Genomic DNA, 27,248 nt, shown 5'->3' on the forward strand with positions numbered 1-27,248 from the left:
GGGTTTTCAAGGTAAAACTATATAGCACCATCTCTTATCTCGAAACAGGAGGGTTGAAAGTTGAGGTTTCTTATCTATGTGATACCTAACTTATATGAAAAATACGGCGCCTAATAATAATAATAATCCCAACTATGCTGTTTCACATAAATTGGCTATTAATAAAATATGTTCCATATAAAAACACGGAACCAAATAGATACGTAAACTGATGCTTTTTTCACCCGAGTCCCACACACAAGGAAACTGGGTCATCGGGTAGATAAACATACAACCACGTGTTCACACAAATGGTCATAATATGACGCCAGAAAACAATATAATCCCCCATTTAATGACGTTAGAAACTTCTTATAAATGAAATGTCAAGAAACAAACAACATAAAATAATCCACAGTGGCCCGTGGGATATAATCTCTCTATAATGTAATATTAAATACCATTGATCTAAATTTCCACAGATGTTTTTACTTGCAATCTCGGTTTGATTGTCAACACAACCGGATTTCCTTAAATACGAAGCCACAGCACATTCTAAAAATAAGTTGATCGTCAGAAAAATAACTATCAGAGAATCTGAAAAGTGAAATTAAACAGTTTTATATATTATGAGACATCGTGTATTGTATAAATGTTGTTTATTATTCCCAGAAATACAATATATTATTACTTCTTAATTTTAGATATTTATTCTGTTTCATTTGAAAATAGTTCTACTATCACAAGATGCGATTCCGTCTGGGGTTTTTTTTGCGTGTAACCGGTACCGGTTGTGGCCATGATGTTAAACCTTCTACACCTGCAATTTTCTAAATCCTCATGTTTGTGTGTCAAAATTGAACAAATTTAACATTAGTGTGTTGAAAACATGACAAACTACCTTTTACTGGAAAACATCTTTTCCGTGGTCCCTATGATGCCACCATTACTGAATTGCGAGCGACCCAAATCAATCGCGTATCCAGATTTTTCTTTTCTTTTCGCTTTTTCTTCCTTTTTGTGGATAGGGCTTCTTGGGGTTGGGATACTTGGGCAAAACGGGAGCATTATCTTTACAGCATACTAAAGATATTAAATTTTATTGAACTTTGCTAGACCATTCAGGAAAACTCATTAGAAAATGGTCATTTGCCTTCTTAATTGACTGATTATATTAAATATTTTACTATTTTCGTTTAAATGCTTTTATTCTTGGGTGGATAAAAAAGGGGCAGTTGGATATTTTTAATTAACACCTCTCAGATCTGCCAATGAACCCCAAATACAGATGGTAATAAGTGCTTTACGGCGATTTTATTGAGGCTATCCTGTTATTGTTTTTTTTTTCTTTCCTTCTTTCTAATGAAATGAAATGAAATAGGGTTTAACGTCCTACTGTTCCTTCTTTCTAATAATCCATATTTAGAACCACCCTATTACAGATTGGCCAACCCTATGATATTAAAGAGACATTAGAGCTTTGGGGTGTAGATGTAAAAATAGATTTTCAATTAGATTATATGCAAAATTTGAGGCAAATCTGTCAGTTCATCGTCTGGAGTAGATACTCGTACACATTTATTAAAGAATTGAATTAACGTTAGTGAAAATACAAACGCTTGGATCTTCGATATTTAGGGCAGTCTAAGGCTATATCAAATATGGTATTCTTCAATATTAATAATATCTACGTGTATTGTCTTGACACACACCATAGTGAAACAAGCCAACAGTGAGGCTGATGTCCACCGCCAAAATCCAAAAGAGAAACCAGATGACACATATTTATTAATTGCAAATTTATCTTTTTCAAAAGTATCGAGTAATCAAACTAATTATCTATGCTTAATCTCAGCATAAAATGTTAAGTGAGTGAAACTATACACTAAGTTTCATCACTCTCCATCAGTTAGAATCAAAGTTATCTTGTCCCCAAGCATCGATCAAATAAATTGTTTAGCTTTGCTTAGCTGTAATGGGAAATATTAATCATGGAACTCAGTCAAGATATTCGCCTAATGAACATCTATACCTAAATTAAAAGCAGAATAGTTATATTCAAAAGTCGTGACCAATCAAATTGCTTATCGCTACTTAGCCTAAGCAGAAAATTATAATTATCATCATCGCTCTCACACAATTATAAGCAAAGTTATCGTGTTCCAAAGTCATTCTCGTAATGTGGGCGTATATCGCCGTCACCCCTGTCTGTGTGTATGTGTGTGTGTGTTATGGTGTGGGTGTGGGTGTGTGTGTGTGTCTGGGTGTGCCTGTGTGTCGCCTACAGGCCGCAATTCTTAAGTGATCATCTTGAAACTTTACATACTTATTCCTTATACCCTAAGGATGATCCCTATTGTTTTTGGTGCATGCCCGACCGCCAGGGACAGTGCCACGTCTATTTCTTGTATTTGTTTGTGTGTCGTCTACAGGCCGCATTTCTTAACGTATCATCCTGAAACTTTGCATACTTATTCTTTGTAGGCCTACCCTAAGGAAAACCCCTATTGTTTGTGGTACATGCCCAACCCCAGGGGCACAGCCACGCCCATTTTTTTGTGTGTGTGTGTCGCCTACAACTATTGATGTTGGTGCACGACCCCCCTCCCCCTCCCTTTCGGCGGTGCCACACCCACTTTTTGTTGTTTTGTTAATTTTAAAAGTACCATATCAATCAAAGCAGGAATGTGGACGTATATTGCAGCGTTAGCGATGCTCTTGTTGAACATTCTACCTCAAATAGGAAAGTTATTTTGTTCCAAAGTCTCGACCAATCAGACTGAAGTCTCTAATTTGCCTAGGCAGAAAATGATCAGCATCGAACCTTGTTAAGGTATTGATGTAATTAAACTATACACGAAGTTTCACCACTATCACTCCATTAGAATCAAAGTTGTCGAGCTCCAAAGTCTCGACTAATCAAATTGCTTATCGCTTTGCTTACCCTCAGCCGAAAATGCTCTCATAATCAAACTTAGTCAAGGTATTGATGTGATGAAACTATACACCAAGTTTCATCACTCTCACTTAATTAGAGCCAAAGTTATCGTGTCCCAAAGCATCAACCAATCAAATAGCTTATCTCTGCTTACCCTAAGCAGAAAATGCTCATTTTTGAACTCCATCAAGGCATTCAGCAAATCAACGCCTACATCAAGTTTGAACATTCTACCTCAATTCGAAGGAGAGTTATTGTGTTACAAAGTCTCGACTAATCAAATTGCTATCGCTCTGCATACCCTGAGCAGAAAGGGCACATTATCGAATTTAGTCAAAGTATTGATGTCATGAAACTATACACCAAATTTCATCACTCTCACTTAATTAGAACTAAAGTTATCGTGTCTCAATGGATCAACCAATCAAATTGAATATCTCTGCTTACCCTAAGTAGAAAATGCTCATCAAAGCATTGACCTAATAAACACCTACACCAAGTTTGAACATTCTAGCTCAATTAGAAGGAAAGTTATTGTGTCCCAAAAAGTGTGACGGACAGACAGACGGACGGACGAACCCATTTTAATAGTCCCAAGCTTTCTTCAAAAGGCGGGGCGGGGGGGGGGGGGGCAAAAAGAAATACATTAGACTATGTTACAATTGAACATACACAATTTAAAACAACACAAAACAATTATAAACCATACGAAAGCTATCAAATGAATCTCTCATCGTACATTTAAATGTGAGAATAAAATATGAACATCAACTTATATAGAGCTTCCAGCGACGTGTAGTTCTCTGTGAAATTGAATTATCTATGAGTCTGATATTGAAGCAATAGAAACCTTAACATCTTGAGACATTGCTATCATGAAGAACCTTGCAATTTGCCAGAAGGTTGAATATGATGCTGTCAGTCTGATTACCATGTAATTTTAAAATAAAAGACGTAATTTCTTTCTACATAGAGGAATTCTGACATTTGAGTGCCAATGGGTTGTGCATATTTTTAATCACCTTTGGGTGTAAACTACAGGTTACAGTACCCGATTTGGGTTCCTGGTTTAGTGACAAAAAAAGAAAGTTACCGTAGCCGTAGTATAAAATGGTTGACATACATAATACACAATGCGGAATTTACAAAAAGACCCAATAATAAGAAGTAAACATGAAAAATATGTAGTTGAATATATATGCACTACTGAATCAAATATTTATTATAATATTAATAATAAACAGTTTGGGTGGCGGAAAGGTTCTCTAGGACAGAGTTATATAAAGAAATATGAAAACAAAGTGGAGCAACATAATAAACGAGTCAACAGTGAGGCTGATGTCCCCCGTCTCAATCCCCCCAAAAAACAATTGACATTCATTTGTCCACTTGTTCGCAGTTATACATCTCTGATCATCCGTCAGAAACAGTAACTGTGCCGGATGTTGAGAACTGTTTACACGAAATTTACAACCTGGTGAATCCTCATTTTTTAAGACTTCAATCCTGACAAACTGAAGTGATTTACGTCAGTACCAAATTACAATTCAGCAAAAATAATAAGAGCAGTCGTTCTACTGCTAGGAAGCTAATCTATATAACTAACAAGGCAAAGAACATCCCCTGGTTGCCGATAAATCAACGCAACAAATTTAAAATTATATTACTGATTTCGAAGCATACTTACTAATCAAGAGCCACGATATATACATGATCTTAAGATCAAAGAACAGGCGAGTCGATTATTAGTTATTCATAAAGACGAAACTATACACCAAGTTTCGTCAAAGCTATTTTGTCCCAAAATATCAGACATACTATTTTAATGATCACCTGCTGTCTTCATTAGGAGGGGAAAACCAATTTCCATCTGTTACAAAACTGGTTCCATTTCAAAACAGGGAACCGAACTGACACATCACTGATGATTTTTTCACTCGAGTTAAATACAATAGAATGAATCTGATATGATATGCAGAAAATAATCCTTTTTTATGTTTAGCTATCTCCGACTGCATCCACCCTGGCGCTGCTGATGGCCATAAATATAAACCATAAAATAGTATTTAGAAAAATGGTCCACCAACGAAAAACGTCTCCTAATTACCTACACTGTCCGTTGCAACCCGAATAAAGTCCAGCCGTTCCGAGCCCCCCGCATAATTCCCAAATTATATAATTGCAAACATGTCATATAGGGTTAGGGGAAAGAGTATGTTGGTACTCAAACGTGTTTTTCCCAGAGAGTGAAAATCATAGTTTAGGATCTAAGTTATATTTCTGTTAAGGCTTTCCGAAAAAGAGCCAGACACTGAATGAATTATAAACCAATCTTATTTTTGAATGGTAACAATCAATAGCTTCAACTGTTAATTCAGTAATTCTCACGGGAGACATTTAATTAAACCGGGTGCAGTATGACACACGACATTCTTGTAGATCTTTGGTTTGTACCACTTGATTCTTTAGTTGGGGACATTAATAGTCCAGTCTGATTAAAATTTCGCTACGATTTTTGTCAGATGTTATATAACAATGATTATAATCTATCTGTAGTATAAGTACCTATTAATAACAGAACAATCTCATCGTCAGATATTAATTAGCGGTCGCCCTGTTAATATCTAATCCAGCGCACTAGCGATCCAGTGTTCCACTTTCCTCAGTCAACAACATGGACTCAGTAGTCTCCGAGTATTTCTTAACAACAATTCAGTGGAACCAAGATCGGATAGTAACCATCTACTTCAGGGAAGGATTGTAATATAATTAGGGATTGATAACAGCTGATCTATGCTGGTTATTTTTGTAAAACGTAATTTATTTGTTTCCAGACGCATCTACCGATCTCATCGAGTCACCCCCAAGCCCCAGTCCCAACACCGTCAAAGAAACGAAGGGGGACGGGAAGAGAGGGAAAAAAAAGTAATCAAAGACCACGTGAGCGGACGTAACATCTGTTGAAGAAGTACAATCTACCAGTACGGTGGCTATCTGAGAAACATTCAGCACTGATAATCGAGCAATTACTTCCTATCTTTCTGGGTATCTTCTACCTGAACATTGGTTGTTGGTTATAATCCAGTTACAATTATTGAGCTCTTAGCCAATGAAAAGACTGAATTCTTAAAATATGAGTTCCGTTTATCTCGCGCAGAGCATTATTTTTTCTCCTACATTCATCGAAATAACTCTAATCCTATATATGTTTTGGGTTGACTTTAGTGGTCTGGAATTGGAGAAAATGGATTATAGCAGTTTCGGGGAGTATTGATGATATTATAGCGGAGGGGTGGGGATGTAAAGTATATTTGTTGGGGGCAATCATTGCGTCGGAAGTGACATTTTGACCCGAGTAAACATCAGAATCTCCTAGTATAAAAATTACACATAGAACACAAACTTGGTTATTTTGGCCTACAATAAATGTCGTGGGCCCATGTTAGCTATGATATTTTCTGATATTTTGTGTATCAGAAAAATACTAATTTGACGGACTGCATGTCGGGGCTCCATTTCCCATAATGCTTTGCGAATAAACCTTAAAATCCATTTTTAGCTTCTGGAGAAAGCGCTAGCTCTGGCCCTGAACTTTCCGAACTCCGGAAAACGACGAAGAAGTAAGGAAGTCCAAAATAAATGATTACATGTAAAATACGCTAGCAACTGTTGCCGTTGGCATGCACAAAAGAATGAATTATAGGCTAAGTATATAGCAAATTTACACAAACTTGGTGTGTGCACTGATATTTATCAAAAAATATCGTATTCCACAAGTGCGTGCCTTTAGGAATCATAAAAATGTATACCTCATCGATTTGCTTTTTAGCATAATAATATTTATTTTAATTTTGTAGATTTATTAACTGTCGGTATTGATTAACGCTTCTGTTTGTTATAGATGCATTATGTAAGAGCTAAATCTGTCTATTGCAGATCTTTCTTTTGGCCTCAAATGTTATACAAATTATTAATTAGATATTTATTCCCATGATAATCCCATAATCAACTCTCTAATCTATCGGATGGTTGTGATTTTGAACGGATTGAAACACGATCGCCATATAATTTATTAATTTAACTTTAAAAAAATAAATAATCGAGACTTTGTTTATTATCGTTACAACGGTAGCAATTAAAATCGAGACTATTTACACTATTCTTCAAACAGTCAAACTTCGGTCAGAATGAAGTAATTTGACTGAAATTTTCAATGTATTACTTTTTCATTATCTATTTTTAAACTATCGTAGCAAGAACGACCAGCATCTTTAATTTCATTACCGCATTAAACTAAGTTATTATTTTATATTAGAGAAAAATTATGTATCATATTATATTAAATTTTAAAAAAAAAGACTTAAAAAATAAAATTATCTTGTAAATTAAAAACTTCATTGTTTTTAAATGGATTTCATAAATAATATTCATTTAGACAAATAATACAGGAAGTAGTTTTGGCCTGTCCTGTTGCAAAGGGTGAATTTGGTGTTCTATTTCGGCCACTTCCCGCGTCGCCTTTTAAAAGCTATGGGGGGAAAAAAGCGACGCCGACATTTTAACACGGCGTCGCCCTTTATAAAGCGACGCGTCGCCCTTTGCGTCGCTTTTCAAAATTATCTATAGATTTACTTCCCTTAGGGAGACTTTGTTATGTAACATTTTGAAATGTAAATACAATAATTCTTAAAAATACACCTGCATTTTTGTAAGTTTCTTGGTTTTGTTTTAATTATAAATTGAAATTTATATCCTATTATAATGTGTTATCTCATAAATTTTTTCCTAGTAGCTAGGACACTCGTATGGGCAGTTTGTGTGTTGGTGGGGTGGGGGGTACTGAGTGGGACTTACACCCGGGGGCAACTCTACTTTCTTTTTTTTGGGGGGGGGGGGGAGCGGCAAATCACGCTTTTTCCAAGACATATCATATAGTAAAGATATACAGCCCAAATTAGGTAGCGTTAGAGATACAAATCTGCAATCAGATAACAGGTGAGTGGTAGAGTTCGCATGCTACTTGGTCATGAACACCGAAAACAATTTGGTGTAATTGTATAGGGTTTTTGGATCAAATGAAGAGTTGAGGAGGAAATAAATATCCTATTTCGTTTCGTTCTTATAGTTCAAAATTTCGTTTTACTTGTCTTTACTACACTAGGATCTGGAAGAGTTGTTATCATTGACGTGTTCTGAATGGTGTGAGGGATTAGCCAATGAAACGATCTGTTACGCCGAGCTTTAGTCGTGTTTTGCACGGAACTGTGGGTAATTCACTAGTAACATAAATGTTGATTGGTTAATCAAATGTCTGACGTCATAGGGTCAAAAGCCGTTCGTTTCTTCAAATCTATCGTATAGCAATGATCTATGTGTTAATATTATACTTGGAATGTGTTTAACCAGTTCTACCACATAATTATGTGATAATGACTGACACCAACATCGTTCTTTAAAGGAAATCCCAGTCTTCAACGTGTAGAATATTTGTCTTAATGATAGAGATTACATTCTACATGCTCGACACGTCATTTCATAATACAAATTTATTTTTTAAAATGGGTCTATTAATAACGGAGTTTGGGTGACATGAGAATATGTCAGCTCGAGTTAGTGTTGACATCATGTCATCATGTCAACATGGCGGCCACTTATAAATTATATGGGGGGGGGGGCACACGGTGGCTAAGTGGGTAAGACGCCAGCCTGGAGGTCGGGTGTTCGATCCCTGTGTGTGGTTTCTTTAAAATTTGTTCCTTTCATACCCGGTTTCTCTCGGTAGATTCGTTTTGTCGGTACCAATATCACTCGGTATAGTTCGAGTTGAAACCGACGTGATTATTTGGCAGCCGGTTTGGCACTCTTTGGCAGGGAAGTCGATGGTTGAAAAGGTGTTTAAACGGAAGACAGAATTCGGATAGAAAATCTGAAAGAATGAACACCGTTGAATATATCAGAGAACCAATAAACAATTTTCTTATGGTGCAGTACTATAGGACTTCTTCTTTAATATAAACGAAGGATCCCGATTGAAATTGTTTGAATATTTTACAGACTGACCCGTTAATAGAACTAAAAGCTAGCATTTGTTTTGGCCGTATATATTTTACTGTCGGCCAAAAACATCAAATGCAAACACACGCATGAGGGTGAAAAAATGGGATTTATACCGTTAGAAAAGAGGTGACAATTTGTCTCTTTACCTTAGTGCTACAAATCTTGACAAAGCACACACAGGCGTGAAGTACTGGAGTTCTCCAAACACTCCACATTGTGACGACAATCAGTTAAATTCTCTCCCCAATCATCACTGTGCTACAGGTCGATAATTATTGTCTATTGTCTCAGAAACTAACTGAATTTATCTGTTATGTATCAATTATTTAAATATCGCTATATTCTCAAGAAAATATCTAATGGTCTGAAGCACAATGGTGACAAGAAAGATGTACATCGGTACTAATATTACAAATGCAGAGAAATGAAATGGGGTTTAAAGTCCTACTGTTCTGCTTCTACAGGGCTAATGAAGACTGGACATACGCCATGCTGTGTGCTATGAAGGAAATTTTGCCCGAACAGCGGTGCTATGGCCTACTCTTATTTCGAATTCCAACTGTCAAGGGTTCTTTTACGTGCACGCCAATATGTACACGTGACCTTGGTTTTTTGTCCCATCCGAACGAATGATCGGGTTTAATGTCCACTCAAGACAAACGTGGTCTTTTTTTTTACCCAAATATATCTTTATTTCAACAACTGAATTTGAGCAGTGAGATAAACCAGAATAAAACCACGAGGCAGTGCAGCCAACCCTAATACTTGTCACGTATGCACAAACATGGGATTTAACCCCACGACAATTTAATCGATGACAGACCTTAAGATTTAAACTCCATGCGTTAGACAACATGGAATGAAATGAAATGCAGTTTAACTGCCTACTTTTCTGAATTTAAGAAAACAAGGTCACCCCTACACCAGTTATATGGGCATTTTATTGTGTACTGTATCCTACCTGCGATTTCTACGAAAATCAGTACTATAATAGTACCCTTATTTGTGAACCATTATAGGGTATGGCAAACGACCGTTTCTATGTGTACATATATTGTGTCACGCATCTATCTTTAGTAGGCAATATGCAGCAAGTGAACTGGGCCAAATAAAAATAGCCTAAATTTATACCCATAAACATATTTTGTCCAGAAAGGAAGATTTTTTAAATATTTAACCGACTTAATCCCACTGCTACAGCATTACAGTGGATACGAGTCCTGGAGTAAAAACATCCATGTAGGGCTTTCCACATTCAGATTTAGGCAATTTAATTGAAATCGCTTCGGCGAATCTCTAAAGGGATGGACAATTCAGTTCGACGTAACATAAAGTTGCAAACATCTCTTTATCTCTTACGTGTATAAAACATGTTGTTTTTATAAAAAAAAAATTATTGTATTTTCCCCCCGACAAAAAACGGCTATATTTGTAAATGAATATAATTCTGACCCTTGCTTGATCAGTATTCTGTTAAAATTATTGGTGCATGACTACTATAACTGTCTGTAATCAATATCTTTCTGAAACATAAAGTAATATCAGGGCCGGCGGAAGCAATTCTTGATATGGGGGGGGGGGGGCTACCATCCTAGGACTTAAGGCGAATCTAGAACCGCTTTCTGGCTCAGAAATGTTTCTAAATCTCTTAACATGCAAGCCCATTCGGTGGTGGCTTCCTGTGATGCTAAACTTGAAAAATATATGCATAATAATTCCAAGGTTGTGGACACTCTAGAGGTCACAATTTTTATACGATTTTGATGAAACTGAAATGTATGTTTATAACCGAAAGATCTCACAGTTTTTACTTTACGCAAATAGTATAAAAGCATGTAATATCAAGGTTGTTATAAGCGCCTTTGAGGCAGCTGTGTTTTATGTGCTCTGTGTTTTTTAGTCTTTTTATTGTGTTGCTTGTGTTGTGTCATAGTGATTTATAGCATAGAAACTTTTAAATCATAAAAGAACACGTTACAGCCAAACTTTTACTCTTCAAAAATTCTAGGGGATATTGAAATGCAAATACCTATGCAGGTTGTGATATGATAAATAGTCATGGACACTTGACATGCTTTGAGAGTATGTTCACAGATGAAGAACTTATCGCCCCAACAGAACCACTGAGCTGCACACGCGACACGCAATAGCGCCATACACGTGGGAGGGGTCCACTGTCAAATTTGACACTTCAAGGAAGGGTTGATGAAAACTGCCGCGTGCTGGTTTATCTATCCATATTTGCTTTCCTATCGGTTCTTGAATAAGATTTACTGTTTGCGAGTGAAATGGGGCAGTCAGATAAGCCGCCCATGTGAACTATTTATGTTCATGTGTAGGCAATTGGCCTGTTATTAACATACACTGGTTACCTCTAATAAAAACGGCAGTGCATTTCCGCAGTTTTGTATTATTTCTGAATATCCCCTACTTTTTTTGGAAGAGTAGATTATTATTACGAGAATAAATGATAATTTACTAGCTTCCATTCATGTTAAAAATGACTTGATATCCGATCATTAGTGTTTTCGCTAAACTGGCGCTTTATAAACCTGGACCAATAAAACGCACTATATCATTCTGAAAAACTAGAAACATTGATGTAGAGCAATTCAAAGCCGACATAACTTTGGTGTAAGTGGACTAGCCATACCTTGAAAACCGTATAAAGACAGTTGTTATCAAAAGTTTCCCATCAAACTCAAAGGTATGGCGTGCCACAGGGTTCCGCTCTCTGTCCTTTATTATTCATTACATACACAACATCTTTAGGAAATGTCATTCGTAAACACGGTCTTAACTACTATCTGTACGCCGACGACACTCAAATTTATATAGCGTTTGAGCCTTCTTCTGAACCACCTGAGATATGCAAACTTGAGGCCTGTTTATCAGATATTAGTAAACGGGTGGACTCAAATTTATTAAAACTCAACGATGACAAAACAGAAATAATGAATGTCGGCAGCGGGCAGCAACTACTAAAATCTAAAACAGAAAGCTATCACATTGGCAATATCTCTATTACACCAACAGATTCTGTAAAAAATCTTGGTGTTTATTTTGACTCTCATCTGGACATAATTCGCTAAGTTGAATTTGTTGGCGCTATATAAATTAATTATTATTATTATTATCTAGAGATCAGATGTTTTATCCGATTATGAACTTAAAACGAGTATCACTAGCTCTTGGATGAGTTCAAATTTGGTGCGCATTGGCCCCCTAACGTTTAAGCCAAATGTGAAATATGAATGAAGTTTGTGGACCTTCCTGAAGGAGATGCCCTCTAACTTTCGGGCAAACGGGTAAAGTGAAAACAAAAAAAAAAAAATATTTTATCTAGTTGGCAAAATAAAGTGTCCGAAATCTAATAACACACTAATTTTACTTTTCTTTTAATTGAATACCACGAATTTGTACTGGATTGACTATAGATTGCCTAGAGTCACTCTATTTTGTGCGACATTTTTCGGGCATCGATTATGTTTTGTGAATGCAGCTGCAACAGTCTGATTGGATGGTTGGAATTCGGGTCGGCATAGAGTGGGATTTCGGTTGAAAACTTTGATGTTGCTTAATTCGCGGGCTAAAAAAAACACAGAAAAACGCATTTGCGGCGGTTAAATTTTCAAAATTTTCTCGGGGAGTGCGAGGCCCCCATACCCTGCGACGATTGATTGGTTGTTTGGGATTTGGGATTTAGGTAAGTCACCTAAGGTAGGCTATATTGGACCACATTGAAGTATATGTATTCATGGGATAGTCTAGCAGGAAAACGCGTTTGCTGCAGATTAATTTTCAAACATCCATGGAATGCTCGTACGCCTATGCATCACGGGATCATTTTATGTATAGATATATCTGATATTTCTAGATTTATCTTGATAAAAGGACACCGGCGAAACGTAAAACACCCTTCATAAAAGGTTTCTGGTTATTAAAAAATTTAAAACTTACTTCCTGCTCCAAATGTATAAATAATGAATTTATTTATCGTTGATGTTATACACATTTACCCATCATCTTCTTTACATTATATTATTGGTATACTTGTTCAACAAGGACGTTACTCAAATATCTATTTTATTTTTAAACATAGGGACATAAACGGTCTGACAATTAATTTTATTTACGCAAACCAGCGAGGCGTTACATAGAAATAGAAGATGTTAATACAACCGTCTTAATGCTAGGTTCTCACTATCACGATTCGCGCCAGGAAAATGTGTCTGCGACCGTCCGATTTTTCAAATTATCTTTTTGTGGGGGGGGGGGGGGTCCTACATGGTATAAAGCTCTGCTCCTTCGCCTCTCGCAGACGACCGGCACCACCATCTGTAACCGGCAATCAATTGGGGGGGGGGGGGGAATTCAGGTTCTGCCCCTCTTACATTCATCGAGCCCGTACGCCTTTGCCCGCAACTGGGGGTCTCTCAACCCAATTGAGGGACAGTATAGCACCTAATAGCGCCCCCCCCCCCCCATCTCTGCCGGGCCTGAATATTGCTCATTCTGGTATTGTGAAACTATTGATGGGTGCACAGAAAACCTCCAAAATTGTGTACGGCACTTCTTAACAATATGTCCCTACCATAAATAATAAAACACTGTTTAACTCACCATAAATGTTAACAGCACAATGATCGCATCCTGTATAATCCGTTTCTTATTTCCATATTCGGTACTTCATCTTATTCGACCTTGTTCTAATAGTCTTGAGTTCCATAAAACTATGCCAGATTCTGTCACACAATAAGTTGCTAAGAGACGGATTCGCTTATTATGATACTAATTTATTGATCACTTCGACATAAACAATGTGTATGAGGAATTTGCGACAAACGGCCTTTTAAAAAAAATATATTATAAGCTTCTCCCAGATGAGATTTTTGGGGGTGTTTTTTTGACGGTATATACCCACACACTTCAGATACTGACTGTTGGTGATCTAAATTGTGCACTGTACTATTTTACGAACGTATGTGTTAGGTTTGTCGTCTGCCTGATATAAACAAAGGTGGATTGTGACTTAATACTTCCGCTGTAGTATTAGCCAATAACCGCGTAAACAACACTTTTCAAACATATCAATCCAGATAGCCACAAATAATGTCTAGCTGCCCTCACTGTGTGAAATAGTCCTTTTGATACTCGATACTAAAGAAGCTTAACTAGGCTATCAGTCAAGAAGTTGTCAGTAGGCTACGCATTAATATATACCTGTATTACGACTAATAATATCGCCGCCTCTTCTACCTTCGTTTGTAGCTGCCTCACTCCCCAATCACTGATACACCTTTTTAGAATACAGTGACATTGAACTGATGCACCTTTTTAGAATACAGTGACATTGTATTTGTAGTCATGCATTGTGAATGGTATTCTTCGGTTTTTTCATTAGTAGCCAGAACAGAGAGCTCAACGAAGTGGTCACCTTTTGTTCGTGCAAGGGAGATAACTACGTGTTTGAAACTTTTTTGGGGTCAACAATACAGTCAGTCACATTCGAATCACTGTGAATGGTATTGTTATATTTTATCCGTGTAAGGTTTATAACTAGCTATTGACTACTGTGGTCTTAAATTATAAATCAGATTTTATTATTACAACAGGAAAATATAAGCATACATAAATAAAACTATTTAATATCGATACAATATTGAAAGCGAAAAGTCTGATCGCTGGCCTCTAGTTAGGGTTTCACACTATTGTTTTTGTTAAAATTATTCTTATTAGGGTTTCACACTGCGTAGCTTGTTCGGATTATTCTTCTTATTATTATTAAACGTTCATATTTCATATGAAAACTTATTGTTTCTGTTGAGATTATTAAGCTTTCTTATTTCATATTAAGATTTTTTTTTTTTTTTTTTTTTTTTTTTTTTTGTACTTTCTGCAAATCTTATACCTCAGAATCTAACCATGGGATCTTTTGGAAACTTTGACCTACCCCCCCCCCCCAAAAAAAAATGGGGTGCGAACGATCAAGAAATTGACCTACATACCTATAACTTTGTGACTATTTGACCTATTTTACTATTTTTTTTTCTTAGAGTAACTTGAAAAAAAATTATTTTCATCTGCAATTTTCAGATTTTCGAATTTCGAAAATTCGTCGCTGTGATTTCGAACTGGAAATTGGGACCAACTTGACAACTTCTTTAATAGTCTCACGATTTTCATGAAATTTAGTATGTTAGTAGATGTTACTGATGCGACTTGGCAAATTCCTTTAGAAATTTTCTAACTTATCTCCCCTTGGAGAAATTGAGGATCAAATTAAATTAAGGTAAAAACTGACAATGCATAGTCGTAACTTTGTGATTTTTTTACCTATTTTATTAATTCTTTTTTCTTTGGGTACCTTGACGAAAATCATTTTCAACTGCAATTTCAGATTTTCAAAGTTCGAAAATTTGTCGCTGTGATTTCGTTCCGAAAGTTGAGACCAACTTTACAACTTCTTTAATATTTGAACAATTTTCATGAAATTTGGAATGTAAGTAGATATTTCTAAATTATCCCCCCTTGGAGAAATTAAGGATTACAATTTTCAAAAAAATCGTCGAAATATAGGTCAGATTTTTTCTATACTAGCTAAGAAATTACTAATTCGTACACAAAATATCGAGTTTGTCGAGCGAACCGGAAGTGCCACCATCTTGAAACGTGAAAAATCAACTTCTTTAATAGTTGCACGATTTTCATGAAATTTAGTATGTTAGTAGATGTTGCTAATGCGACTTGACAAATTCCTTTAGAAATTTTCTAACTTATCTCCCCTTGGAGAAATTAAGGATCACCATCTTGAAACGTGAAAAGTCAATAAGGCTTTTGCGATATTTTTTTTGGTATTTGAAAATGTCACCATTTCGAATTTTGCCTTAGACATTTTACATGCCGAATAAGTTGTTTACGAGTGAAAAATCGCATTAACTTCGCGAGATTTTGACCAATTTTAATGATTATTTTTTCTTTTTGAGATTCTTTATATAAGCCATGACATGTGACAGGAAGTGACTGTGAATACGAAAGCTTTCATATCTGCTTTTCAGATCTAGTTATTCTTTTTTTTTTCTTTTTTTCTTTTTCTTTTCCTGAAAATCTTATATCTCAGAATCTAACCATAGGATCTTTCTGAAACTTTTACCTAGCCCCCCCCCCCCAAGAATGGGTGGTGGTTTTGGAATTAATATATTTTCAAAACGTTTTACTCATCCGAAATTACCGAATTTTATGAACGAGTGCATTTGACCTACATTGCTGTAACTTTGTGACTATTTGACCTATTTTACTAATTCTTTTTACTTTGAGTACCTTGAAACATTTACTTAAAATCTGCCATTTCGGTTTTTCGAATTTCGAAAATTCGTCGCTGTGATTTCGAACCGGAAGTTGAGATCAACTGGACAACTTCTATAATAGTTGTACGATTTTCATGAAATTTAGTATGTAAGTAGATCTTATCGATGCGATATGAAAGATGTCATTAGAAATGTTCTAAATTATCTCCCCTTGATAAAATTAAGGATCAAAGTTTTAAAAAAAATCGATGAAATTTCAGAGTGCCTTGAAATTTCTTTTATACACTAGCTAAGAAAGGACTGATATGTACACAAAATATGAAGTCTGCCGATTGAACCACATTGAAACGTGAAAAATCTATAAGGCTTTTGCAGTATTTTACTTACAGGCATGGAAGTTAAATTTTCTGAATCCTTGAAGGAATGCCTAAAAAGCTATCGGATCAGAATTTTGATATAGGTCAAGTGATGGTCACCATTTTAAACTGAATATGAGAAAAAGTGAAAAATCGACGATATTGGACATGAAAATCAAACAATACAAAATGAATACATTTCTGGATAGCCGGGATCAGGGTCGAATTTATGGTATTTGAAAATGTCACATTTTCAAATTTTGCCTTTGACGTTTTTCGTCCGAAAAAGTTGTTTACGAGTGAAAAATCGCATTAACTTCGCGAGTTTTTGACCGATTTTAATGATTTTTTTATCTTGTTCAGATTCTTTATATGACCCATGACATGTGACAGGAAGTGATTGTGAATATGAAAACTTTAATATCTGCTTAGAAGATCTAGTTATTATTATTATTTTTCCACTTGAGCATATCCCAGAAACTACTTGTCGGATCGATTTTATGTCTTCGGTTTTCTTGGGAAAGTTGGGGTAACTTAGATATTAAAGCTATTTCGAACGTTCTGCAACAATGCGAAATGTCCGAAATCGCCGTAATATTAACAATAATCGTTGGATTTTAACATTTGATACATTTTGACATAGCCAGAGACAAGGCAGATAGCTACGGTTCTGTAGATTTTTGATTTTAGACGATTCTTTGGAGATATTAGGCGCCAAAATTTGAAAATTTAAATTTTGACAAAAAACTTTTTTATTAATGAATATTTATTGATGGCATTTTACCCAGGGTTAAAGGGTCGTCTGATTTGAGCAAAAATGTGGAAACAAAATCTCTCAGTATTTTGCGCTAGCAGCCATTGGCTAATTCAGTTTTTCGGTTCTAGATTAATTATTTATTGTTCGATTTGTATAAAACAAAGTTCGGAACGCCTTTTCGCATGTAAATATTAATTTTTACAAATCTGAGAGATCAAAATGAATGCCCCTACTACAGGCGCAAAAAAACTCGGACTCGTTTTTTTTTTATATTTCGGTTTTCGATTTAGAGGTGAAAAAATGTGTAAAAATGGGCTATTTACAACCCATTTAGGCTTTTCATATTTTAAAATATTCCTTCGTAACTATACTCTTAAAAAAAAGTAGGGGATATTGAAATGCAAATACCTATGCAGGTTGCGATATGATAAATAGTCATGGACATTTGACATGCTTTGAGAGTATGTTCACAGATGAAGAACTTATCGCCCCAACAGAACCACTGAGCTGCACATGCGACACGCATGTCAAATTTGACACTTCAAGGAAGACTTGGTGAAAACTGCCGCGTGCTGGTTTTCTATCCATGTTTGCTTTCCTATCGGTTCTTGCATAAGATTTACTGTTTAGCGTATCTTTTCTTTAGTGTGTTGTGTTTGATTTGATCGGGAGACGTGTTCGTCGACGTCAACATCAACGGACAACACTGCAAGAATTGGCCCTGACACTGCAGTTTTCTTTCCTTTTACAAATCTGATAGATCAAGAAGAATGCCCCTATGACAGGCGTAAAAATTTCGAAAATGATTTTTTTAATTTTGATTTTGTGTTTGCGCCATTTCGATTTAAAGGTGAAAAAGAGTGTAAAATTAAGCAATTTACAACCCATTCAGGCTTTTCATATTTTAAAATATTTCTATGTAATGTTCATAAACTTGTAGCATATATCTATATGAAGACAATCTATGCCGAAATTAGTTTGTAATATGAGTAGTTGCCGAGAAATGGATAATTTTGAGTCACTTTTCACGTTATTTTGCCTGTAAAAGAGTTAATTATTAATGGATTTCCATTAAAAGTGATACCATTTGATGCATAAAGCAAACGTACGTTAAATCAAATTTATAATTGACACCGGAAGTGACACCATTTTGTCATTTTTTTTAATTGATAATTTCTTGCTACGCATTGAAAATGTTAACTTTTAGTTTAAATCAACATATAAAATAAACGGATACGGTCATATAGATATCAAAAATTGGTTTCTAACATGTTCCGTTGCGGAGAAATGGACGATTTTAAAGGTTTTTGGTCAATAAAAGTGTCAATTTTTAATCGATTTTCATAACATTTTCACCCTGTGATGCCTTATGCCATTTACGATTTTATTCCACGAATTCAAGGTTTTCATTATCATCGGAAGTAAAGTCATTTTGACAAAAACTGTATTTTTAGCTTCAAAAACAAATATTTGTTTGAGGTAAGAGATATGAGAGAGAGAGAGAGATGGGTAACATCCACTCGACACACAAACTAGGTCATTTCAATAATTCGCAGTGGGAGGAAACTGGAGACCCTGTCTATTCATTTAGGTGATAATTACATCGCCGCGACATCGTCACCGTAGAATAATTAGAATTTGTTCAATAGTGACAATATTCGAAAATCGGTAAAATTTTGACGAGAAAATTTTTCCAAGGCGCCTGGTTTGGAACCGGAATCATTTAAAAGACAAAGGAAACGCGTTAATAAGTTATTAAAAACAGATATAAAGATAAATTCGTGTGCTTTCCTGACATATTATAACCATGGGCGTGGATTTGGGGGGGGGGGACGCGTCCCCCCCCCCCTTAGAATCGCAAGGGGGGGGGGGACGAATAGGTCTCTATCCCCCCATGATTTTGAATGACCAATTTGAATATATTTGAATGTAGATTTTAAGCCGTTAAAAATTAGAAATTGTCTAAAAATGGCAAATAACCATCAGAGGCTATAAGTTGCTAATGTATGCAATAAAAAATTTGAATTTATAATTCAACCGGTGACAAAGATAGTAGCTGTTAAAGATAATTTGTCGACGGGTATTCACGCTTGACTTGATGACGCCAGGTTATTCAAGGGCTAAATCTGCCTATTGCTGATCTGTCTTAGGCCTTAAATGTTATATAAATTATTAATTAGACATGATAAGACCGTAATCAAATCTCGAGGTCATTGGATGGCCCCGATTTTAAGTAGATTAGATTAATGATTTAATTTAAAAATGGAGAAGGGGGCTAAGTCTCGAATAGCCAGCACCGTGGTTACGATAATAAACAATCAATGCACACATCTTGTAAAAACTACAAACACTGATAACTTCGCTCAGAATAAAGTAATTTGAATGAAATTTTCAATATATTCATTTTGCATGATTTATTTTTAAACTATTATATCAAGAACGGTCAGCTCTTTATCTAAATCTTACATAACGTATCTTTCAATATTATATAATCTGCTTACAGTTCCTGCAATAACTAGGATTTTATTCAACAGCCATCCTCTAAAAACGAACTACAGTAATTATTTTCTTTATTTCTTTGACTTCTTTTAACAATAATTTATTATCGATTCTTTTTAGGTTAAAAATATGTATAGACTGGCATTTTGAGTTGGTAATATGTAGCACCATGGGCCTTTCTGTCAAACGTGGAGAGCGGGTAATCCCAAACCGGTCGCCACATCTTAGCTGCTTACATATGGTACAATGCATACATGTAATAGAATAAAGTCATTCTCTCAAACCTCATCCAGCCAGACTAGCTGGGCGAGTCTGCTGTTAGAAACTGCTACACCTTTTACCTTTCCAGAATCTGTCTGTTGCCTAACGAATTCTCACAAGTATATGATAGTTTTGTAGCTTTGGGTTTTTGACCTTCAGTTATCTAATTGGTTAAATATGATGTAAATAAGTATAGAGATTGGTTAAACAAGACAAATGATGCAATCGTAAATTTCCTATCACGTGTAATAATATTCTTATTCCCACAGAACCAGCTAATGTTTACCAAATTATAACTCTTTTTATGTAACAATATGCCACTCATTCGCTAACTTGATTTAATACATATATGTGAATCTAATAACTTGCCAAATATATTAATTAATGAAATATAATGCCATCACTTTTTCTCTATTCCTTGTCTATAAATTTGAAAACAATGTCGCAACGACAATATTTCTACAGGGATGGGATTATGTCTAGAGAGACAGCATGTTCCATTTTTTTTAGATTTATTGTCAGTACATTATGGCAGGCGATTATAGTGTTTTATTTAATTTTATTTCTTTATCTATTTTTATATTTTATTTGTTTATGTAAATATGTAAGCTGTAGTGTCGAAATTTGTATACATGAACTAATTGTATTGATAAGTAAATTACATGGGTATGGGTATGGATATGGTATAGCAGGCGATGGTGTTTCATGTTAAACCCCATTTCATTCCATTTTCATTTCCTTTTACGTACACGCTCATGTGTACACGGAACCCCGGTCCCGCGGAACATTCTCGGTCGACACAGGGTGCGAACTTGAGACATCCTGGTTAGCAAGCCAGCGTCTTCTTCACTGAGCCACCGCGGGTTCCCTATCAGATCTACAAATTATGACATCCGGAGTCAGGGCCGCCGAGAGAATTTTTATGTACTGGTGCAAGACAAATTTACGTTCAATATATTTACGTTCAACAATCTTTATTTCGTAATAATTGAAATATTTTTACTTACACTGAACTATAATACATCTAAATTAATCTTCTCGATCGGTCTTGAAGAAAAGGGGTCACGGTGGCTAAGTGGGCAAGGAGCTGCTGGCTCGCTAGCCTAGGTGTCGGGTGTTCGATCCCTGCATTGGCCGAGAAAGTTCATCCAGATTTTCTGGCATGGTTCCCCCGTATCAGTGATACAGGAAGGAGGACCTGACAAGGGCAGCTATCTAGTCGTTCGGATGGGACGGAAAACCGAGGTCCCGTGTACACATTGGCGTGCACGTAAAAGATTCCTTGACAGTTGGAATTCAATACATACCAAGTAGCAAAAGAAATGTCAGGTTGGTACGTTATTCTGAATAGACGCATTGCATAAAACTTGCCAAATGTTTTTATTGTATATTTGTGACCACAACTCACGACAGCTCAGAGGAACCAGGCTGCCCAAGTCGTTGCCAATCACTTCCAACTAATGTTCGGACCATCTACAGGTTTGAGCGACGCTTTCGGGCCACCAACACCACGGATGATCGCCCCCGAACTGGTAGACCAAGGCTTACCACACGGCGACAAGACCGTCATGTTGTGCGACAGCACGTGCATAATTCCTTCACACAGGCATATGAGACAGCACGTCAGACAGTGGAAACACACGGAAGACCCATCAGTACCGATACAGTGCGCCGACGTCTCACCAGAGAGCACATCCATTGCCGTAGACCTTACCGTGGACCGTAGAAATGGTTCCACTACTGATGTCTTCCGCCTTACTCCAGCCACAGTAGTGGCTCGTCCCTATAGAGTTCCTTTGCGCAAGTTTTTTAGTGAAATCACTACAAAAAGGTTACTGGCCTATAGCTCCCTTAATTTACACACAAACTGACCCAAAACAGTAGTGCACCTAGCTTAACATATAATAAATCAATTCCTATTGAAATAAAGGTGAAGCCTTACCGCATAATTATATGATATGATGAAACCCAACTGCTACGCGAAATTTCAACTGCCGGCTGGTGTCATGCGGATTAATACGTCATTACAAGAAACATCGCTATGCAAATGTAGAACGCATAACCACGAAGAAAAACTGTTCGGTAACTATTTTAGTGGTCCAGTCTTCACTATTTGTCATAGAATTACTTATTCCAATACAAACTGTAATGATATGTGTTGACAATTGTGCGTTTGAACCTATTTGAACTTGCGTAAGGAGTCTCAGACTGTATCGATTGTAACGTTAAACACACGGTTTAACGTTACAAGTAATCAAGTATACTAACTACGTGGACCGGTCCTCCCCCTATTCACGGTCTCTGGATCCACCCTTGAGTAGCTCGGGGTCGGTAAAATATCCTAAGTATTGATAGTTCGAGATCCTTTCATATGCAATTGTGGATGATGCAAGTAGGCGATTGTGTTCAATACACACAACTTTATCATTTCTGAAAGTTCTATATATAATAGCATTTATATTTTGTCGACAATGCGGTTTGTATTTATGGTTAAGTGTCTTGGTTGCGGGTATTTTGGGCACGTGGGCACAGGCCAGTTGGCACAGAAAGTAGGACGTTAATGTTACCCCCACCCCCACTCACTCACACACCCATTATATTTAATTTTACGCCACTTTTTGCGCTCTTAGTCGTCCATAGTCATAAACACGATACGAACTATGTTAGATATATCCTAGGTCAAGATGTATTCCTACTCTAGCTAGAGTAGCATAACTCTGCATCTGTTACTTATGAACACTCATCCAAGGTAATCTTTCTTATTCAATCAGTGCCTTGAGATCATTTCACAATATACTTTTTATTTGGTTGCTATTGGATTCTATTTTTTTTGCAAACACCACTATCTTTTTAAGCGACGGAACACATTGTTTACGGAAGTAGTTGTTTAGCCCAAACTTACTCGGAGTAACCGAGTAACCTGCGGTATGAACTAAAAAGTTTTCAAACATGAAAGAATTTGGATAAAATGCGTATCACAAGCCAGGTAATTGTACATTTTAATAAAATATTTGAACTGTGCTCAACGATGATGTGATGGGTTGTTTTAGTACAAAAGACGAGTCACTGTCAAGAGATCCTCCCTATTTTTTTTCTTTCTTACAATTACATATTGATTCATGAGAATATCATTGATTGGCGCTTTTGCACTTTCGTACCTCTACCAGGCCCGGTGGTCGTATATACTTGGAATTTTCAGGGGGTGTTAAGGGGGGCTAGCGATGATCCCACGTCAAATTTCAGCCGAATCGGTGAAAAACTTTTCACTTTATCCACCTTTTAGCTTCTGGCATAGAAACGTTTATCCGATAGACGCAATTTTGTTAAGCTTGACTGTTTAGACTCGAATAACAAGACACTAATACGGATTCCGACACACTGCGGTTCCTGCCTAGTGCTGCAGTACTTAATAAAATTAATAAATTTCTTATATTCGCACGTAAATAAATCCCAATCAAAGTAGTCAACACAAATAGTCGTTTAACTTTTATGGAAAATGGTGGCTTAGGGCAAAAAATAAATATACACGAAGATTAATACTAATAGATAGAACTCAATGCCATTGAATACCACTCGGGTTATTCAATGGTTCAAGAGAGCGTATCTCGACGCAAGTATTCCACGAGTGAGGTCATTGCTAGTCCCCCATAACTTCCCCCGGAAAATTACAAGTTTCTACGACCAGGGGAACTGGTAGAGGTGCGAAAGTGCAATAGGGAAATCTTATATCAAATTCCAACTGTCAAGGATTCTTTTAGGGGCAAGCCAATGTGTACACGGGACTTCTTTTTTTCATCCCATTAGAAAGACTTTTCGTTTTCCCTTGCCAGGCGGGGGGGGGTGGATGGCTGAATGGTTAGCGTGTGCACGCTGTATCATAAAGTCTGTCATTGAGTCAAATGGCGTGGTTTCGAATCCCCGGTTATACGTGACAAGGAGTACGGTCGCCTGTCCAACCTCGTGGGTTTTCTCCGGGTCCTCCGGTTTTCTCCCACTGCTAATGACCCCTACGCGCAAGCGAATTATTAAAATAAAATTTTAAAAAAATGTTAGTCCCGAAATGACCTAGTTTATGTTGAGTGGACGTTAAACTCCATTTCTCTCTCTCTCCCTTGCCGGGCCCTCTGTCCTGTACCATCAAGGCCAAAGGGGAACCACACCGAACAATCCTGATGAACTTTCTCGGAACCACAGGGATCGAACACTAGACTTCTTGGTTAGCGAGCCAATGTCTCAATCACTGATCTATCGTAGCGCCCTAATAAAAACAACATTAAATAAGATTCTATATATATATTGTAGCAGTAAGGACTAAAACTAAGATTGTGTCTCTGTATATTAAAGTGGAAATTTCAAATTTTTAAGTTATATTTTTAAAATTTATTAAAATAAAGCCTTACAATAGATGGTATCCATAAACAGTCCTACCTTGTTAAAGAATAATCATATTAATCCTATAATTCACTATTGCCAGCTGAGAAATTGGCAAAAATATCATTTTCAACTTCAAATTCCACGTTGAGGAAATGGCTGACCATTGTTTTCAATAGGAAAACAAGGGAGGTAATTGTGTTGTCATTTCCTGTGTAAATGAGTTTTAGGTGTGAGAATGACACCTATGTTCGTATAATAGTGAGTTGATAACCTATTGAGCAAAAGACATAGAAATAATTATGTTTTGACTTTCTTAGAAAATATGAAATTCTTGCTTTAAGTTATATCAACTAAATTGTATTGTATTTTATCGTTTATGTTAGGGTGGATCCTTAGTGCGCTTTATACATCAGTGCCACTGCTAACTTAGAGAATTACATATTGAAATAAGATAGTACCAGAGATACATGTATGTTTTTTAGTCCCGAAATGACCCTAGCTGTCTCGTTCACCTACATTGTATTGTACTGAATTTACACTATGTTAATGTATCTAATTTTAACAACAGATGTTATTTTTTTTACCCGCAGAGCTACATGACCCTAGAGTAAAAAATAGGGCTGCAAAGATTCATCGATGACTGGATGAACCGTGATGTTTTAAAAATCCATGATGCATGATACAATCAATAGCCGTATCGCGATTCGTTATCCGAATAATAATTTCACAAAAATAGACTGATATTCCTTTAAATCCATAAATAAGTCCATGAGCAAAATAACTTTTTTTTCTTTCAGCGAGTGTTAACGGGCTTTTTCGACACATGAAGTAACTTATTATAGCTATTTCGTCAAGATTAAAATATTCGTCTGGTTAAGCAAGTCGTGCTGGAAATTAAGTTGCATTAAAATTACACACTTGAATAATATGAGGAAAAAACCCCAACATATTAATATATAATTAAAATTAAAGATGTCAAAATAAAACTACATTTTTATGCTAACGTTTTCACCGCGAGAGCGGCTCTTCAGGCATTTATTAAATAATAATTCAATTAACAATAGTCTATGACGTCACAATGTCATAGTTACCTTATGAAATTATTATACAGGCAAGGGTAGTTATTTCTTAGCCCACAGTCTTTATTTTATTTAATTTAATTATTCTCTTATTTAGAATTAAGTTTCGGGTGGTACTTCTCAATAAAATAGCTTTCTTTTGCCTCCAAGAGGTCGTTGTTTTTGCTATTAAGTGTATATAATAGAAAGGAAAAACACTAAATTTACCTCCACCACATACATGATTACATGTACTTCAAGCTGCTCACTGAGCGAGATCATCCTGTATTTTGGTTGAAGTATGTGCTGTCGATGGAGGTTCATTCTCAACCTAAGCATCATTTGGGTCTTTCCTATATACTTTCCCTTGCGTCCCGGACACGCTATAAGGTAAATTACATAGTTTGATTGGCAATTCCTTTTCCTGTTTGATATAAAATGTATTATCATCATTAATTTGTGCCTGGAGGCAGACAGTTACTGGATAGATAAATTACCTGTACTTTGAAATCCCCGTTTTTCAAAAACTTTATTTTAAAAGCTATCGATATTATTCTCAGGAATAATACTTTCAAATTAGGAAAACGTAATTTTATACAAATTAAAGGCTGTACTATTATATACAATAACTGAAAACAAATTTGGTATTAACTATAGAAACTACATCGAAGAGAAATTTAAAAGATATTTAGACGACATCTTCCTCACTTGGAAAACTAATCTTGGCCACAAACTTTTAAATGACCTAGATTAATATTAAATTCTTTTACCACTGAATTTTATCAATACACATAATTTGTTATACGGTGTAAGCAGTAGTTATATTTTGTTAGCCATCTTTGAAAAGGTCCACATGTTTTTGACAGCAGCAGAAGGTTTTAAGATCAGTGTAACATCTATATCGATCAAAATACGGACATGAACAACTGTGTAGCCAATGTGTAAATAAGTATATATAAAATGTTGTTGATTAAGTATTAATTTATTGTTTTGTTGTTTACTCACTTATTTCTTTTACATATGCATATTAATTCTTGTATTTAGGAGAGAGGTCATCTATGTCTGTTCCTCAATCCCTTTCAATTTCTGAATAAAATATTGTTTTGAAAAAAAAATAATATTAAATTCACTATTAAAACTAGTTATAAGTAAATTGCTTTTTTAGATTTTCTCGTTAAGAGATTTAATAATCGAATCGTTACAAAAGAAACAGATACTAAAAATTATTTATTCTACAAGGCATGTCGTCCTCGTCATGTTAAAAATAATATACCCTTTTCTCTTGCCAGAAAACTATGCACTATAATTTTATACGAAGATCTCAGAATTTGATTATTGAAAAAAGATTACCCACTTGGGGTTATCAATATAGCTATTGAAAAAGCTAGGGGTCTAACAACTGAAGTATTAAGAATGCCAAAAGAAAAAAAATATCTCTACTTGTATTGCCTATATTTCGACATATAATCCTCGACATAATAATTTTTTTCAACATATTTATGATACTAAGAATGTTCTCCTTTCTAATGATAATCTTAATAATCAATTTCAGGGCATAGAATTAATTAATAGTAAACGTCAGCCCCCTAGCCATAAAAAATTACTCACTAGAGCTAAATTTCAAGCTTCTAGTAATGGAACTTTTTATATGCCCACATTTTC

At 35.9% G+C, this 27,248-nt stretch overlaps 2 protein-coding genes across 6 annotated transcripts in view; one reads left to right on the forward strand and one right to left on the reverse strand.

Moving 5' to 3' along the window:
* The window catches only part of LOC126818513 (inactive polypeptide N-acetylgalactosaminyltransferase-like protein 5), a 55,368-nt gene extending 40,960 nt beyond the window's left edge, over window positions 1-14,408 (reverse strand). The window contains exon 1 of one of the 2 annotated variants that reach the window (XM_050545977.2): window positions 14,198-14,408. The gene's annotated coding sequence lies outside the window, so the exon portion shown is untranslated. Of the gene's footprint in view, window positions 1-13,597 lie in introns of both variants that reach the window. The other variant, XM_050545975.2, reaches the window with a different exon arrangement.
* An 8,631-nt stretch (window positions 14,409-23,039) lies between these two features.
* Window positions 23,040-27,248, forward strand: part of LOC126818166 (uncharacterized) — a 61,245-nt gene continuing 57,036 nt past the window's right edge. For all 4 annotated transcript variants that reach the window (XR_008787814.1, XM_050545398.2, XM_050545399.2 and 1 more), the window contains exon 1: window positions 23,040-23,140. Coding sequence is in view for 2 of the 4 variants with exons in the window: in XM_050545398.2 (XP_050401355.1) it covers window positions 23,123-23,140 (18 nt within the window). In the remaining 2 variants the exon portion in view is untranslated. The remainder of the gene's footprint in view (window positions 23,141-27,248) is intronic.

The sequence above is a fragment of the Patella vulgata genome, chromosome 4 (assembly GCF_932274485.2).
Source record: "Patella vulgata chromosome 4, xgPatVulg1.2, whole genome shotgun sequence".
NCBI classification, from domain to species: domain Eukaryota; kingdom Metazoa; phylum Mollusca; class Gastropoda; family Patellidae; genus Patella; species Patella vulgata.